At 49.1% G+C, this 17032-nt stretch overlaps 1 protein-coding gene across 1 annotated transcript in view; it reads left to right on the top strand.

Annotated features, from left to right (window-relative positions):
- The window catches only part of MMS22L (MMS22 like, DNA repair protein), a 534885-nt gene that overhangs the window by 344377 nt on the left and 173476 nt on the right, over positions 1 to 17032 (top strand). Inside the window, exon 15 of the mRNA XM_085611124.1 lies at positions 526 to 676. Within this exon, the coding sequence (XP_085467250.1) occupies positions 526 to 676 (151 nt within the window). The remainder of the gene's footprint in view (positions 1 to 525; positions 677 to 17032) is intronic.

Genomic DNA, 17032 nt, shown 5'->3' on the forward strand with positions numbered 1-17032 from the left:
AAAGACATTGTTTCTACTTCACCTGCAACTGTGTTTCAGACGCAGTATAAATATTCAGGACATGAATTGGCTTTGGTAGTTTGGAACCCGTTAACGGGGCCTGCAGACAATCTCAGCTGTCTGTTGCAGACGCTAATACTGAGATGATCTTGAAAAAGTATTGTATTTCAACACTACACTGTTTTGCAAATTGTTGTTACATTTTGTGTACTGTCATTGTATTCATCTTCTTGTGTTAAAATGTGACTCACTTTTAGTCCAAATGTGTATAATAAAAATAAATAAAGATTATGTGAACATACCTAAATATCAAAAAAGGGTCCACACTTGAGCTGGAAACCAGTCTATAGTGAAGACGCTACGAGGAAGAAGGGGACCTGTTTGAATGGGTGGATTTTTGGATATGACCAAAATGAAGATTCTTATGTGACATTTTGAACTATTCATCTACACTTTCCGCACACTGACACTAGGCATGATTGCCTTATTCATGTACTTGACAATATTTATTTTTTGTACAATCAGGATTTGCGTTGCTGGCTCTAGACATGCCAAGTACAGCTCCATCGGATCTCCAGCCCCACCCGGTTCTGTCAATGATGCAGCTGTTTGGGTGGGATGACATGGTGTGCCCTCAGTTGGCATCTAGATATCTAAGTCACCTTATACAAAACAGGTAGGCAATTCGAATACTTCTTTCAGAATATTTCTAGTGCTCAGCGTCCTTAAGATCATAAAACAGACTCGTGAATTGTGCAGTGCTAAACTTCAATCCCACTTTCAAATTGATCAGTGTGTTTCCTTTTTGCTTCCTTTGGAAAAAAGAAGACGTCCTTGCTGAAAATGTGCATTTCTTACACATTGCCCTTTTTCCTCGTGTACACACATTCTAAACAGTGTGAAATATAAATTTGGCTGATGAATGTGGACAGTTATGCATCGGTCTGCTTTACAAGGCGATGTATCTTTGGGACAGTAAGTTGCAAGACTTATTATTGCCATTCTGAATGGCCGATTATGTTCTTACTGATTGTGACGGGACATATGTGATTGCATTGTGTACGAAGACGTCGCTCACATTCAGTGCTTAGTTTGAGCCAGTGGTTGCAGGTGGGGCCCATCGACACTCATTTTTGGGGACTGACATTTATCCTCATCAGTCTTTGACTCAGAGCAAGAGAGATGAAAACATTAAAGGCAGAAAGAAGGAAGAGTAAGACACGAAAATAGTTAGAAAGATAGAAAACAGGGATGAAAAATGTGCATGAGTGAGATAAAAGGGCAGGGAGTGTATGGCGATGGATGAAAGAGGCAGGAGGTGGAATGAAGTGCAGGGAGCCTTGGTATTCAGTATCTGTGACAGTCAGTCTTCTGGGCAGTGCTTTAAATAGGCCGCTACTGCCCGATACGGAGTCTGGCACTTTTGAATTTTGTTAGGGAGAGTACCGGCACTTCTCAAGAGAGACGTAATAGTTTGCATTGGAGAGTACCGCACTAATCGGAAACAAGCAGGTACCCTGGTACAGTGTACCTGCACTTCTATTTTTCCATTCACTGCTTCTGGGAATACAGTTGGGCCCAGCACTGATTCTTTTACAAATTCGGCGTTACTCACATTCAACTTTGGATTTCCTAGTATCAGTTTTAACACAGAGTATTACTGTTTTCATTATGTCATCCAGTAAAAGCGGAGACATGAGTAACGTATACATGGAACTATTGAGATGGTCGTTACTAGGGCAAAACCAATTTTGGAAAGAAACCTTCACCTCCAAGGATACTTGCCTTTACCCCAGAGCACCCCTGTCTCTTTCTCATGACCTTTTAGCCAACTGCGATGCATATTCCAGATAGAGGTAAAAGATTATGGAAGTAAAAGGCCTGCTTTAGCCTCACGGGTGACTTCAAATATTTATCAGTTAAGGATTTAGAAGGGATCACTCTACAAATAGTCATGTGTGTCTTCAGCTCTGTCAGCCTGCATTTTGCATTTCAGAGTTACTTTCTGTTTTTGAAAGGCTGAATTGCAAGCTTACATTTTGTTTCTTAAACAGTGACCTGAAACACAGAATGTTGGTCATAACTGGTTTATTTGAGAATGCAGATTCTGTAGTAGGGGAATCTCTGTTATAGTCATAATCTAGTGAATAGTCCCGCCCATGTGCGTGGACCCCGGAGCAATAAAAAATAATCTCTAAAGGTGACAAATCATGCAGACCTGCATACACCTTTAAGAGAATTTAATTTAAAGACAGATAATGCAGCCTATACCCACAGGCTACACTGTCCAGTACTTCAACTAGAATTCCACCAACATCCACAACCAGCACTGCCTGTCTAGCTTTTCTCCACATAGGAAAAAACCCTGCCTCTACCAGCAAAAGCCTCTGGAATGATAGAGAGGAAGGAGTGGACAGACAAGCCCCATAGGCTGCCATTATGTGGCTTAGAACAGGATACTGTGCCTTTAAGAAAACTTTCCAGATTTCCAGAACTTTCCCCAGTATCCCAGAATGCCCAGCAGGTCCCATTTACTTTCAGTTATTTTTTCCGGCTCCTGCTAGCAGGACCCTGGAGCATTGAGCTCTCCCCTTTTCAAGGGTTTATTGTAGTTTTTGTCAATTTTTGTCACTTTTTCAAGTGCTTAGTGGCTGGTACTGTCAACATGCCTGGCTTGTTCGACAAGTGCCCGGAATGTGGTAGAAAGAAGGCTAAAACTGATCCACACGAGGTGTGTATAGGTTGCCTTCCCCAGTCCCACGTGCCTGAAGTCTGTGATATCTGCCACTCGTTCTCAGCCAGGACCCTGAGGGCCAGAATGAAAATCAGGCTTCAAATCCTGGAGGAGAGAAGGCTGACGGCATCAGGTGGGTCTGGAGGGGCTGATTTGGCCCATACTGAGGCCTCTGGGGGGCTCCCCAGGGGCAGGAAGACCAGTAAGCGTTCCCACACCCCGTCGACGTCGAGGGCGTCGACGGCGACGTCGAGGAGGATGACTACCATCTGTTCGCCGTCTCCCCAGGGCTCTGGGGAGAAGCGGCGCCGACGGTCGACGTCGAGGGACCTGAATAGACCGCCGTCGACTACGTCGGCATCTTCGGCGACGACGCCGTCTACGGCACCGTCCAGCAGTCGGCGTCGAGATCGGACCCGGCGTCGGCGCTCGCCGTCGAGGGGAGATCGCCGGTCGCCGTCGGTGAAGAGGAGACGGTCGACGTCGCCGTCGAAGAGGAGATCGACGTCGATACGCTCGAGGTCAAGAAGATCGCCGTCGAGGCGCAGATCGCCGTCGAGGCGCAGATCGCCGTCGAGGCACAGATCGCCGTCGAGACGAAGATCGCCGTCGAGGCGAAGGTCGCCGTCGAGGCGAAGGTCGACGTCGAGGAAGAGAGAGTCATCGGGATCGGTGTACTCTGTGGTGTATACGCCTCCTCGGATGCCTACGTCACCGCCTCCTCCCCCACCACCTCCGACTCCGCCTCCAACACCACCGCCGCCACCACCACCACCTCCACCGCCACCACCGCCTCCACAGCCGCGGCCACTGCCTCCGCCGCCCCCACCTCGGTCGTTACCACGCACTCCATTGGGGCCGCCGGCGGTTCCCCCGCGGTCGGTTTCCCTTCCGAGGTACCCGACTCCGCCGCAGGGGACTCCGAAGCCACGACGCCCGCGGTCGCCGGGACCGGCTAGACCGGCGGGCAGACCGAAGCCGAAGAGGTCGCGCTCCCGCTCTCTCAGGAGGAGAAGATCACGGAGCCATGGACGGTCATCGTCGGACTCAGGACGACGCCGTAGGAGGCACAGGTCCAGGTCGCACACGCGATCCTCGACCAGAGATTTTTCCCCGACGTTGTCGGACTCGCCGGGGACTAGGGTGTCTCCGGTGGACGATTTGGTCTCTTTCCAAGAGGTGCTGTTGAGAGGGGCAGCAAAGTTGGGTATCACGGTGACGGTTCCAACACCCACGACGTCCGTGATATTCGAGACACTTCATAAGAAACATCTGTCTCGCCCTCTACTGCCCCTTGTACCAGGACTGGTGGAACCCGCGTTGGAGCTGTTCCTCACTCCCGCGGTGACGAAGGCCGCCCCCTCCAGGCTCATGAAAAAGTATAGGGCCCCGGAGTCGGACCCTACCTTTTTGAGGGTGGACCCGAAGCCGGATTCGGTCATCGTGACGGCGGCGAGGAAACAACATGCGACCGCCCCTTCATCGACGGTCCCGCCTGACAAAGAAAGCCGCTGGCTGGATTCTGCGGGCAGGAAGGTGTGTGGGACTGCCGCCACCACCATGAAGGCGGCGAGTGCAGGGGCTTTGTTGGGCCGTTACGACCGGGCCCTGTGGGAGTCCCTGCAACAGTATGCGGACCTGCTGCCCCGGGACAGGAAGGAGGACTTCTTGGAAACAGTGCGCGAAGGCATGCTGGTTTCTAATCAGGTGATCGGTGCGGCGGCGGATGTATCCTTGTTGGCCGCCCACGCCTACTGTCATGGCGTCCACCAGAGGCGACATTCGTGGCTGCGCCTGACGTCCCTCAAACCAGAGGCGCAGCACAGAGTGGCCAACCTACCCTTCTCGGGGGAAACCCTGTTCGGGAAACATGCGGATGATGAGATGGCCCGCATGAAGGCGGAGGCGGAAACCCTGACGGCCGTCGGGTTGGAGAAGGCCGAGAAGAAGAAGCGCCCGTTCCAGAGGCGGTTCGGGTCTTCGGGCAGAGGGCGTGGGCAGGGTTCGGGACAGCAGCAGCACCAACAGCAGCAGTTCCGGAAGCCCTTCCAGAAGCGCCAGAGGGGTAGAGGAGGCCAGCAGGCTACTACCACTACCAAGGGCCAGGCCAGGTCTCGGCCCTGAGCGGCTACTTCCCCCTCAACCGTTACCCACTCCAGTGGGGGGAAGCATTCAACTTTTTCCGGCAGAGTGGAGAAAAATTACTCAGGACAAGTGGGTGCTGAATATTGTTTGCAATGGATACAGTCTTCGGTTTATCAGCCCGCCTCCAGCGATTCCGCCGGTCAGCTCTCGGTTCCAGCTGAGAGAGCTCCAGGCGGAGGCAGACATCTTGTTGAGAAAAAAGGCGGTAGAAGAGGTACCTCTGTCTCAAAGGGTAAGAGGTCTGTACTCTCGGTTCTTCCTCGTTCGCAAGAAGGACAAGAACGAGTTCAGGCCCATTCTGGATTTGCGACAGGCAAACAAATGGATTCGCAGAGAGAAGTTTCGCATGCTATCGTTGCACCAGATTTACCCTCAGCTGCAACGGGGAGACTGGCTCTGTGCCATAGATCTACAGGATGCGTACTTCCATGTGCCCATAGCATTGAAGCACAGGAAGTTCCTGCGATTCCAAATCGGCGCCAATCACTATCAATACACAGTACTGCCATTCGGGCTAAAGTCTGCGCCCAGGACCTTCTCGAAGTGCATGGCGGTGGTGGCGGCACATCTGCGAAGGAACAAGGTGTTTGTCTACCCGTATCTGGACGATTGGCTGATCAAGGCTTCATCCTTCTCGGAAGCGCAAGATCACTTCCGATGGACGTGCGCTCTCTTGCACAAGCTGGGGTTACACGTCAACATGTCCAAATCGGTCCCGACTCCGGTCCAGTGCATACAGTACCTGGGAGCCTCCATCGATACGCGGTCAGCAAGCGTGTCTCCTTCGGAGGAGAGACGGTTATCACTCCTTCGGAAGGCTCAGGACCTCAGGACTGCTCCATCGACGACAGTGAGGAAGGTGTCTTCTCTACTGGGATCGATGGCCTCCTGTATCTTCCTCACGCCTCACGCACGGCTACACATGAGACCACTGCAGGAGTGCTTGGAGGATCAGTGGGATCAGAGGACAGGCTCTTGGGATGACAAGATACGACTGTCGCTGCATGCTCTTCAGTCTCTGAAGTGGTGGTGTTCGGCGGAAAACCTCCTCAAGGGGGTTCCCTTCCACAAGGACATTCCCACGACGAGTGTAGTGACGGATGCTTCTCTCCAGGGCTGGGGAGCGCATTCCGGGGACTTGCAGATTCAAGGAAAGTGGTCTCCTTTGGAATCGACGTACCACATCAATTTCCTGGAACTCAGATCTGTCTTCCTGGCACTGAAGGCCTTCCTTCCGTCCTTCCAGACCAACTCGCTGCTGATACAGACGGACAATACAACCACGATGTATTACCTCAACAAGCAGGGGGGGACGAGATCGCGCACTCTGTCGCAGGAGGCGCAGGCGATCTGGCGCTGGCTGCTGGCCCGAGGACTGACCATTACGGCCACGCATCTGCCAGGGGTGCAGAATGCTCAGGCGGACGCCTTGAGCAGGCTGATTCAGGAAAACCACGAATGGGTCATAAACGACGAAGTACTAGGAGAAGTCTTCGCAAGGTGGGGGACTCCAGACGTAGATCTGTTCGCCACCGCCGAAAACAGCAAATGCCGAGACTTCGCATCCAGGTACTACCAGCGGGGGACGCTGGGGAATGCGCTATGGATCGATTGGTCGAACAGCTTTCTGTACGCTTTTCCACCCATTCCCCTGATTCCGGCAGTGCTCATCAAGCTGTCCCAGTCCAGGGCGCGGATGATCCTGATCGCCCCGGAGTGGCCCAGGCAGTGGTGGTTCACGGACCTACTTCACCGGTCTCTCCTTCCTCACATGCGGTTGCCGTGCAGGCCGGACCTTCTCACGAAGTTCGGGGGGCGGATGGTGCACCCCAACCTCTCGTCTTTGAGTTTGGCGGCATGGCTCCTGAAATAGTGCAATATGGCCATCTGAATCTACCAGACAATTGTATGGACATACTGAAGGAGTCTAAACGACCTTCCACTAAGACATCCTATGCTTACAAGTGGAAGAGGTTCTGTATCTGGTGTAAGTCCAAGAACTTTGATCCGACGACATGTAAGGAAGATGTCATCCTTCCATACCTTTTACATCTGGCGCAGTCTGGCCTTAATTTCCATTCCATTAAGGTTCATCTGGCTGCTTTGACTGCTTACAGGAAATGCCCTTCACAGACTTCCTTCTTTCAGATCCCTGTGGTCAAGGATTTTTTGGAAGGCTTGAAGAAAGTGTTTCCTCCCGTCAGACTTCCCTCGCCTTCCTGGGACTTGAATGTGGTGCTGTCCAGACTAATGAAGGAGCCTTTTGAACCCATTCACAAGGCTTCATTGCAGCACCTATCCTGGAAGGCGGCGTTCCTAGTGGCCATTACATCGGCCCGCAGGGTGAGTGAACTTCAGGCATTATGTTGTCAAGAACCTTATACTGTATTTCATGCTGCTAAGGTTGTGATGCGTACTCACCCTAAATTTCTTTCTAAGGTTATCTCTGACTTTCATGTCAACCAGACCATAATTTTACCTACGTTCTTTCAGAATCCTTCTTCGCCAGTGGAAAGGTCTCTCCATTCCCTTGATGTTCGGAGGGTGTTGAAATTTTATCTGGATAAGACCAAGGATATTCGTAGGTCTGACCAATTGTTTGTTAATTATGGATCAGTCAGGACTGGTCTTGCGACCTCTAAGCAGTCCATTTCTCGGTGGATTGTGTCTTGCATACAATTGTGTTATCAAAAGGCTAATAAGACCTTAGGGGGTAAGCCTAAGGCTCATTCCTCCAGGGGCAAAGCTGCCACGACGGCTTTGCTGCGTAATGTTCCTATTGCGGAAATCTGCAAGGCGGCCACTTGGAAGTCGGTCCATACCTTTGCTGCGCATTACTGTCTGGACTCGGATGCCAGGGCAGATGCTCAGGTTGGGCAGGCTTCGCTGCGAAATTTGTTCGCACAGTAGTGGTTTTATCTTGTTGTTCTCCACCGCTGTTGTTGTGTGGGGATGGGCTTGCCATTCTATTCACTAGATTATGACTATACATAGAGATCCCCTACTACAGAAGGAGTAGTTTCTTTTCTGTAACTCCAGTTCTGTAGTAGGGGTATCTCTGTTATAGTCATAAGCGCCCGCCCTCCTCCCCGGTGGAGAGATTATTATTCATATGAAGAATGCTACAGGTCTGGCGTGCTACGCCTTCAAAAAGAACTGAAAGTAAATGGGACCTGCTGGGCATTCTGGGATACTGGGGAAAGTTCTGGAAATCTGGAAAGTTTTCTTAAAGGCACAGTATCCTGTTCTAAGCCACATAATGGCAGCCTATGGGGCTTTTCTGTCCACTCCTTCCTCTCTATCATTCCAGAGGCTTTTGCTGGTAGAGGCAGGGTTTTTTCCTATGTGGAGAAAAGCTAGACAGGCAGTGCTGTTTGTGGATGTTGGTGGAATTCTAGTTGAAGTACTGGACAGTGTAGCCTGTGGGTATAGGCTGCATTATCTGTCTTTAAATTAAATTCTCTCTTAAAGGTGTATGCAGGTCTGCATGATTTGTCACCTTTAGAGATTATTTTTTATTGCTCTGGGGTCCACGCACAAGGGCGGGACTATTCACTAGATTATGACTATAACAGAGATACCCCTACTACAGAACTGGAGTTACAGAAAAGAAACTACTCCTTCTTTGAGCTAAATTCCTTAGTCGTGCACCTATCTCCCTTCTCGGGGATGGCAAGCTAGATGACATTAATCACTAGTTAAATTCTCTTGCCTCAGAATGTCTGTTAACTTGTAAAATTTTGACAGAGTGAGTTGATTGAATTGCCTTTTACCACCATGTTCTCCATCGTTACAGCTATCCTTGCTCTTGGTCTGTGTGAAAGAAATACGCTCTTGGTTTCGGTCAGTGGGCATCCCTTCAATTCCACCTTGTATGTTTAGATACTTTTTTTCTAATTGAGACTTCTACTCGAAGATAGATTATCTTTCAAATATCCACTAGCGTCAGAGCAGATCCCGAAAACCCTTCAATTCCAGGCATCAACGCCAGCTGTCAATGGTACTGGCCTATGCAGCAGAGCTGTATGAGCCTCAGGAGAAGTGACATATCTGCCATATAGAGTGATCCCCCTCTGACCATGACATCAGGAAATTTGTTTTTCATGTGTCACAGATTTTGGGATCTGAAAGCTTGTCGTGTCTGGTGGGTGAAGTATCAGAGTTTAGATTTTTCAATTTTTTTATCCGCACCATGTCACATCTAAAGTATGGCTTGCAAGCTACATAAATAAAATGTAGGTGCATGTGGTTCCTTGGGAATAGACATTGAGGACTGCTTCTACTGCCCAAGGCCCAGTGACAGTGGAAAGCTGTATGTCTGTCGGCTGAGATCTGGTGTTAAACATTTCTGTCCTGTTCCATGTATCTAGGCATCAAGGAAAGGGAGAGAACCTCCTTTCACATTGAGCAAACCATACATCACAAGAAGCAACAGTTCCTTTTCAAGGTCCTCCTTTCTTGCACACTCACTCCTCGTCGGCTCAAGACTTTTTGAGAAGACTTGAGGCACCTTACCCTTTCAAAGTGTATGCAAGAAGCACTCCTCCTTCCAAGAGACTGAGTAGGCAGCTGAACACCATCCTGCCCCTTGCCTGTGGCCTCCAGATCCTGCTTGTTCCAGCCTGATCCAGTGACACGGTGGCTGCTCAAATTTCCCGCTCACCGTTCTTCCCACCAATTGAAGCCCGCCCACCCCAGGACTTACTTGATGCAGGCCGCAGCATGACTGCATCAGTATGCACCTGGGCACCTAGCCTGCCACTTGCCTGTGGCCCCCAGTTCCTGGTTGTTCCAGCCTGATCCAGTGACACCGCAGCCTCTTGGGCTTTTCCCTCCCGGGTTTTCCTACTCACCATCAGGGTCACCCTCGCCTACTGTCCTCCAGGACCACGTCCGGCCTTCTGCAACTTCATCACCGACTTCATCGCCCCCCTCGGCATAGCCTCCAACAACTACATTTTCTTCTGCAACCTCAACTTCCATCTCAACGACCACAATGAAATCAACACAATCAACCTTTTCGGCAGCACGAACAACATCGGACTCACCCAACTCTCCCACAACCGCACGCACACCCCGGGTCACATGCAAGACCCCATTGTCACCTCCAGTGGCTGCATCAAGTACAGCCACACCACGGAGCTCAGCTGGGCACTCCATTGTCCACTTCAACATCACCAGCTCATGGACCTCCGCCCCCAGTCTGCCCAACGCCCTCTCACCGCAGCTGGAGCAAAGTCTCAAAGGACACATATATCAAGGCTCTCAACACCACCCACCCCATCCCCTCCAGCAACCTAGACCAGAACATCAGAAACTTCAACAATTGGATCGCCAACTGCGCAGACAGCGTCGCTCCCATTGGAAACAACAACCATTGAAAGTCCACCAAACATGCCTGCTGGTACACTGAAGCCCTCAGAACCTCTAAATGGTACTGTAAAAAACTGGAAAGGAGATGGCGCACCAGCAAATACACGACCGACAAGACTACCTTCAAGAAAGCCCTCAACATCTACTACAGACAGTTGAGAGAATCGAAGAAAAGGGCCTCATGCATCAATCAAGCTGCAATAACAGCAAGAAATGCATCAACATTGTCAAAGAATTCTCCAACCCCCTCAGCTGCAACAAAAAACATTACCCCCTCAAAGGAACTCTGAGACAACCTTGCAGGCTTCTTCCACGACAAGATCGCCAACATCTAGAGAAACTTAAAACCCCAGCCCAAGGTCACCAACTTCTTCAATTATATAACAACCCCGCTACCACCACAGACATCTGGCTGACCAAATGGAGCCAGCTCGCCCCACAGGACACAGCCTACATCATGAACTCAGTCGACTCAGGGGCCCCAACCGCCCCATGCCCTCAACCTAGGCAAAGCCAGAATCAGCCATATACTCACCACCTTGTTCAACCCTTCAATTGCCATGGCCGCCTTTGCCGAGGACTCTGAACACGCAGAAGTCAATGCTCTTCGAAATAAACCATTGGCAGACCCCTGCAAACTCAACTACTGGCCGATCTCCCTGCTCAAGTTCCCAGCGAAAGTATTAGAAAAAGCCGTCAATCGACAACACTCCTCACATCTGGAACAGAACTTCCTACTAGACTCCTCCCAAACCGGATTCCTCAGCAACCACAGCACCGAGACTGCCTTCATCGTGGCTACCGGTGACATCCGGACCCTACTCGACCGAGGCGAGACTGTGGCTCTGATTCTTTGACTTTTCGGCAGCCTTCAGTATGGTCTCCTAACACACACTCATCACAAGGCTGCACAACATAGGCATCCAAGGCACTGCGCCTACCCCCACTGACCTCACTAGGAACCTAGGCATCTTTCTGGATAACAAGCTAACCATGATGACTCTGGCTTCTTCATCCTCCGCATGCTTCATAAGATATTTAAATGGCTACCCCGAAGTTCAAGATGCACCATCACCCAGGCCCTTATCTCCAGCCAACTGGATTATGGCAGCGCTCTCTACGCAGGAATTGCAGCTCACCTCCGACGATGACTACATACCACTGTAGCCAGACTCGTCCTTGATCTCCCTAGACAAGCCCACTTCACCCCCTACCTCAGGAAACTCAAATGGCTCACTGTACAGAAAATATGCCAGTTCAAGCTACTGACCTCTGCATTCAAGGCCCTACACAACTGCGGACCCGCCTACTCGAACCACCACCTAAACTACCATCAGCCCACTAGAGACCTCCGCTCCACGTCCCTTTCTCTAACTCTCACTGCCCTCATCGGATGTAGCAGATATGGTGGTGGACCTTTGTAACTTGCATCAAAGAGATAGAACGAGCTACCCATTCATCTACAGACCTCCCCATCTCTTCCAGGGTTCTGCAAGTCCCTGAAGACCTGGCTATTCGGCTAATCAACTGGACCCTGCCTGGGTGACGAGTAGTGCTCTACAAATCTACTGATACATTGATGTTGTATGTCATTATGGCTTCAGCCTGTGGTGTTCTTCAGTAGACTCTACTGCATAGGGGACATGAATCTCTGTTTGTCCTCCTGGCAACTGTAGTTTGTGAACAGGAATGCAATTTGTTATGGAAACTATTAACTAAAAGTTTGCACTGCAAATCTCTCATTTGCAGACGGAGGGGTCTCAAGATGACCTGCCTAATGAGTATTTTTAGGCAGTTTGAAATTTGCACTCTGGGATTGACTACAAATGCAGGGAATGTGTACGGCTTTTACATTTCCACACAGGTTTTATTTTAAGCAGCTTATGTCCATTTAAAGAACAGGTGCTACTTTAAAAAAAGGTCATTTGGAAAGACATCGGCAATTAGTGTTATCCTGGACCAGTTTCTGTTCCCCTAGAGCTTGACCTATGTGTTTCCCAAAGGGCAAACTGTACCCTGGGACATTGCCTGGGATTTCCCTTTGAGATCTGTTACTTTGAGGTGTCGATAACTTTTAAGTGAATTGTGATTGCAATTGTGGATGTAAACCGTTAGTACATGCCATTGCAACTTGCACTTAGGAAGGGACAGTCCTTTTAAGCTCCCTCCCAATTGTGATTTGTAAGGGTTGCAAAACCCATTTTCCAATCAAAAATGTTTTTCGAATATCATAATGTCTTTAGTGCATTATATATCACACTTTGCTTTCGCAAACCCTTGATTTTGCGAATTGCAGGGTTGGCAAATGCGGAAGTGTTTAGTACATTAGGCCCATAATTACCAAAACCTTCGGTTTACAAATCCAATACTGCACCTTTCTGTTTCAAACTGGCATAAACTTTTTCCAAGCAAGTTTCTTCTTGGTTGGCTTCTCTCAGAGACATCTCTACAATGTTCTTAACTCCAACTTCTGCTCCAGTCTGGATGCCTCTCCAAATTTAGTACATAAACGGGAAAAGAAAAAATGTCTGCGCCTGGTTGCAGTTCGCCATGTGGTAATACAAACAATATGAAGGTCATAAAGTTATAATACATGCATTGAATAGTAAGTAGCATGTGGATACCTGCTTCTCTGGGTAGGTACGTTATTGAAGTAGCCTCAAGACAGGGGCACCATATCTTGATGCATTTCCTACACACTCCTCTACCTTTATATACCAGTTCTTCCAATTTGGCATAGTGGCCTATTTTCCTAGTCCACTCTGCAACTAGAGGGGTCTGGTGTCACTATTGCTCTAGTGGCGTGCTATGTCTCTCTCAGCAATTATGTAGCGGATTGCCACTGATGTACAAACACCCTGATGGGCCATTAAAATCATCCATGAGTCTCAGGAAGACAACCTTAGAGTCTAGGTCGGAGCTATCTGTTTTTTAGAGAGCCAATACCTTTGAACCACTGGACATCTCCATACTGTGTGTTGGAATGTGCCAGGCGATGACACACATCTAAGGAAGTCTGGGCTGGCAGCCCTATCCGCACTCCACAGTCTTGCCGGCTATAGTATAAAGAATATACATTTTAAATTGGATGAGCCAGAGGTGTATTAAGATTGCCAACACTCTGGGCCATTTTTGCTTCTATCCTCTCACCGGCTTCCAACACACCCAGATCAGTCTCCCACACCTCCCTGAGCTGTACAAATTGGTTGGCTGAGTTATGCACTACGGTTTATTACAGTTGTGAAATACCTCCTTTACCATGTTTGTCTAATACTAATTGGGCTTCCAGGGAGCTATGTTGTGATAACAGAGAGTTCTTCCCATTAGGTAGCTATGGCGTATCTCAGATGTAAATAGCTGTAAAATTGTGTTTATGCAAGTGGAACTCCACAGCCAGGTCCACGAATGTTTTAATGCAGTCACCCTTCCAGACATCACCCAGGGTTGACATACTAATCAGGTCCCACAGAGAGAGTCCAAGAAGTCTTGGAGTCTGCGCAAGCCATGTGTGCTGCCATAGGGGAGTTACGGTGTTGGAGTGCAGTGCAGAATAATCAAAAGGCGGTCAGGTATATGTTTAGCTCTTTTCAGGTTATCACTGATTGGGATGCCTGAGTTGCAGCTGCGGATGTTGTCATCAGATGCCATGCTTGGAACCACTACCGTATTTTTAAGGACATTCAAGATTAACTTATCGACATGCCTTTGGACTGGGCACGATTGTTGGGAGAAAAGGCATATTGTGCCTTGGAATGTTTCATCCCAATTCCTTGGGATTTCTTTCACCCTCTTGCCAATTTCACCAACCGTATTGTAGATTCTGAGGTTATTCCAGGGACCTTAGGTATTGAGAGAGGTAGCCCTCGTAATATTGTCAGAGAGTTCAGTCTTTTCTGGCCCCAGGAATAGATCCGATGGTAGGGGAAGAGTACAAACAACAGCAGCCGTCATCCGCTTCCTCCTCACTTGAAACCGCTGCCATCAAGCCCCTTTAGTTTCCCCTCCAGCAATCAATTGAAGCCAATAGGCAGTTGAATTTGGAATTTGGAATTTGGATAGGTATTTATAGAGCGCAAACGTTCGCTCCGGAAGGAGCATCATGGCGCTGACAGACCAATGACCAAATCACAAAAAAGGTAGTGGGGGGCTAGATGGCTGCTTTGGTCCAGTCATCAGAGAGATTAAAAATCCACGTTTTGAGATGTTTCCTAAACGGCTTTTCAAGCGTCTGAAATCTGAGATGCCTTGGCATGCTGTTCCAGGCTCTGATAGCCAGGGAACTAAGTGTTTTACCGCCTTTAGACTTCAGATTGAATTTGGAGGGGGTCATGAGGTTTTCTTGCGAGGATCTGAGAGAGCGGCCCGGTGTGTAGTGGGGGAAGCGGCTTGACAAATATGCTGGACCGGATTTGTTGAAGGCTCGGAAAGCTACAATGAGAACTTTAAAGAGTATTCTCTTATGCAAAGGGAGCCAATGTAAGGATTTAAGAGCAGAGGAGATTGAGGATTTGCGTGGGAGTTTAAGGACAAGGCGCGCAGCAGTGTGTAGGACGCCTTGAAGTTTCAATCGGGTGGACTTTTTGGTCCCTGCCAGGAGGCCATTACAGTAGTCCACTCGAGAGAGTATGAGGGCTACCGCGATGGTCTTTCTGGAGTCGAGCGGGAGGAAGTCAAAGAACTTTCTCAGGGACTTTATGATGCCGAAGCATTTACCTGCTACGGTCGTGGCGTGGGTATCGAAAGAGAGATCGGAATCAAAGATAACTCCGAGGTTTCTGGCTGATGAAACTGTCTGAGGTGGGGCAGCGGAATTATCAGGCCACCACAGGGCGGGGCAAAAAGAAGCGTTCTTACCAATGGACAGGATCTCGGTTTTATTCGAGTTGCAGCGGAGGTGGTTGGCGTCCATCCATTGAAAGACCGCTGTGAGACAGTGCTTAAGATTGAGTTCGGCCGTGTTTGAATTGTCGTCGATAGGGATGACAAGCTGGGTATCGTCGGCATAAGACGTGACGGTTATGCCGAACGATTCTATGAGGGTAAGCAGAGGGATGAGATATATATTAAAAAGGAGGGGACTCAGAATGGAGCCCTGAGGAACTCCACAAGTGACCATTTTTTCTTTTGAATGGAAGGGACCCAGTGTGACAGTTTGAGACCTGTCGCAGAGGAAAGAACTAATCCAGGCTAGGGCCGAGTTTGTAACGCCGATGTCCTTGAGTCTGTTAAGCAGAATGGAGTGAGAAATGGTATCGAATGCTGCCGTGAGGTCAAGAAGGATCAGGATGGCCTTCTTCCTTTGATCTTGGAGGGTTTTAATGGTATCGGTCAGCTCGATCAAGGCGGTTTCGGTAGAATGTTTAGACCGGAAACCGGATTGTTGGGGGTGAAGGAGGTTGTGAGTGTCAAGAAAGGACTTGAGCTCCTTGTGGACTAACTGTTCAGTTATTTTGCCTAGTGCAGGTAATAAGGTGATGGGACGGAGGTTAGTTAGGTCGGAGGGGGGTTTGTTTGCCTTTTTCATGAGAGGTTTAACCACCCCTTTTTTCCAGGAGAGGGGAACATAACCAGTTTTGAGGGAGAGGTTGACTATTTCATTAATGATAGGATTGACTTCATCAATGATGATATGGAGTATCTTGGGGGGACAAGGGTCAGAGGGGGAGCCAGATTTGCATGAAAGAATCGCTTCTCTGGTCTGAGTCAAGGTCACCGGGGTAAAGTGGTAGAGACTGTTAGCGATTGGGCGAGGTTGGTTTAGATCCAAGATTGAGTGCACGGGGGGGGAGGGGGGAAGTTTTTATGGATGGAGGAGATTTTTTCATCAAAGTAGTCAGAAATCTTGTCACACAGCTCTTGGGAAGGGGGGATTTCTGGTTGAAGAGCTTTAGGTTTGGTGAAAGATTTTACTATGGAAAAGAGGGTTTTTTGTTTTTGACTGGCCTCTTTAATGGCGTTTACATAGTATGTTCTTTTTGCTGATTTGATTGTTGAAAGATAATTTTTCCTCTGCAGGATGTAATAGTTACGATCATCAGTGTCGTAGGATCTACGCCATTTGCGTTCAGCTTTCCTGCAGAGTAGGTGAGCGGCTGTTAGATCAGGCGTGTACCAGGGGGCTTTAATTTTCGATTTCTTTAGGGTATTGCCTTTGTTATTCGGAGGGCATCGTTTTGAGATTTCGTGAGAGAGCCAGTTGTTGAGACATACTGCATCAGTATCGATGTTACCAGAGGAAGAAGGGGTAGTGGTAGGAGAGAAGGGATGGGAACTGAAACTTTTCTCGACAGTTTTCCAATTAATAGAGTGAATGGGTTGGCGAGTGCGTTTTATGCAGGTAGGCGGAGGAACGCTTGAAATGTGAAAGGGGATCAAACAGTGGTCAGTCCAAATTTGGGGGGTGGGGGACAAGGTGGTGATAGACGGGAAATTGGAACAGACACCATCCAAAGTGTGACCAAGAGAATGAGTAGGCAATTTGACGGTTTGTTGCAGCTTAAAGATGTCTAGTGTCTGCAGAAAATTACTGGTAAGGGGGTCGAAAGATTTTTCGAGATGTAGATTAAAGTCGCCCAAGAGGGTGAAATGGGGGTAGCGGAGTAAGAAGTGTCCGAGGGCTTCGTGAAGGGAGTCAAGGAACTTCGTGGCATTGCCGGGTGGGCGGTAAATCAAACCCCCGGAGAAGGAAAGGGTTTGACTAAGTTTAATGGAGAAACCTAGCCCCTCTGTATCCGTGAGAGGGTCGAGGCAGAAGGTGTGGCAGCTAAAGGAGTTCCTCAG

This window comes from Triturus cristatus, chromosome 6, assembly GCF_964204655.1.
Source record: "Triturus cristatus chromosome 6, aTriCri1.1, whole genome shotgun sequence".
Lineage (NCBI taxonomy): Eukaryota > Metazoa > Chordata > Amphibia > Caudata > Salamandridae > Triturus > Triturus cristatus.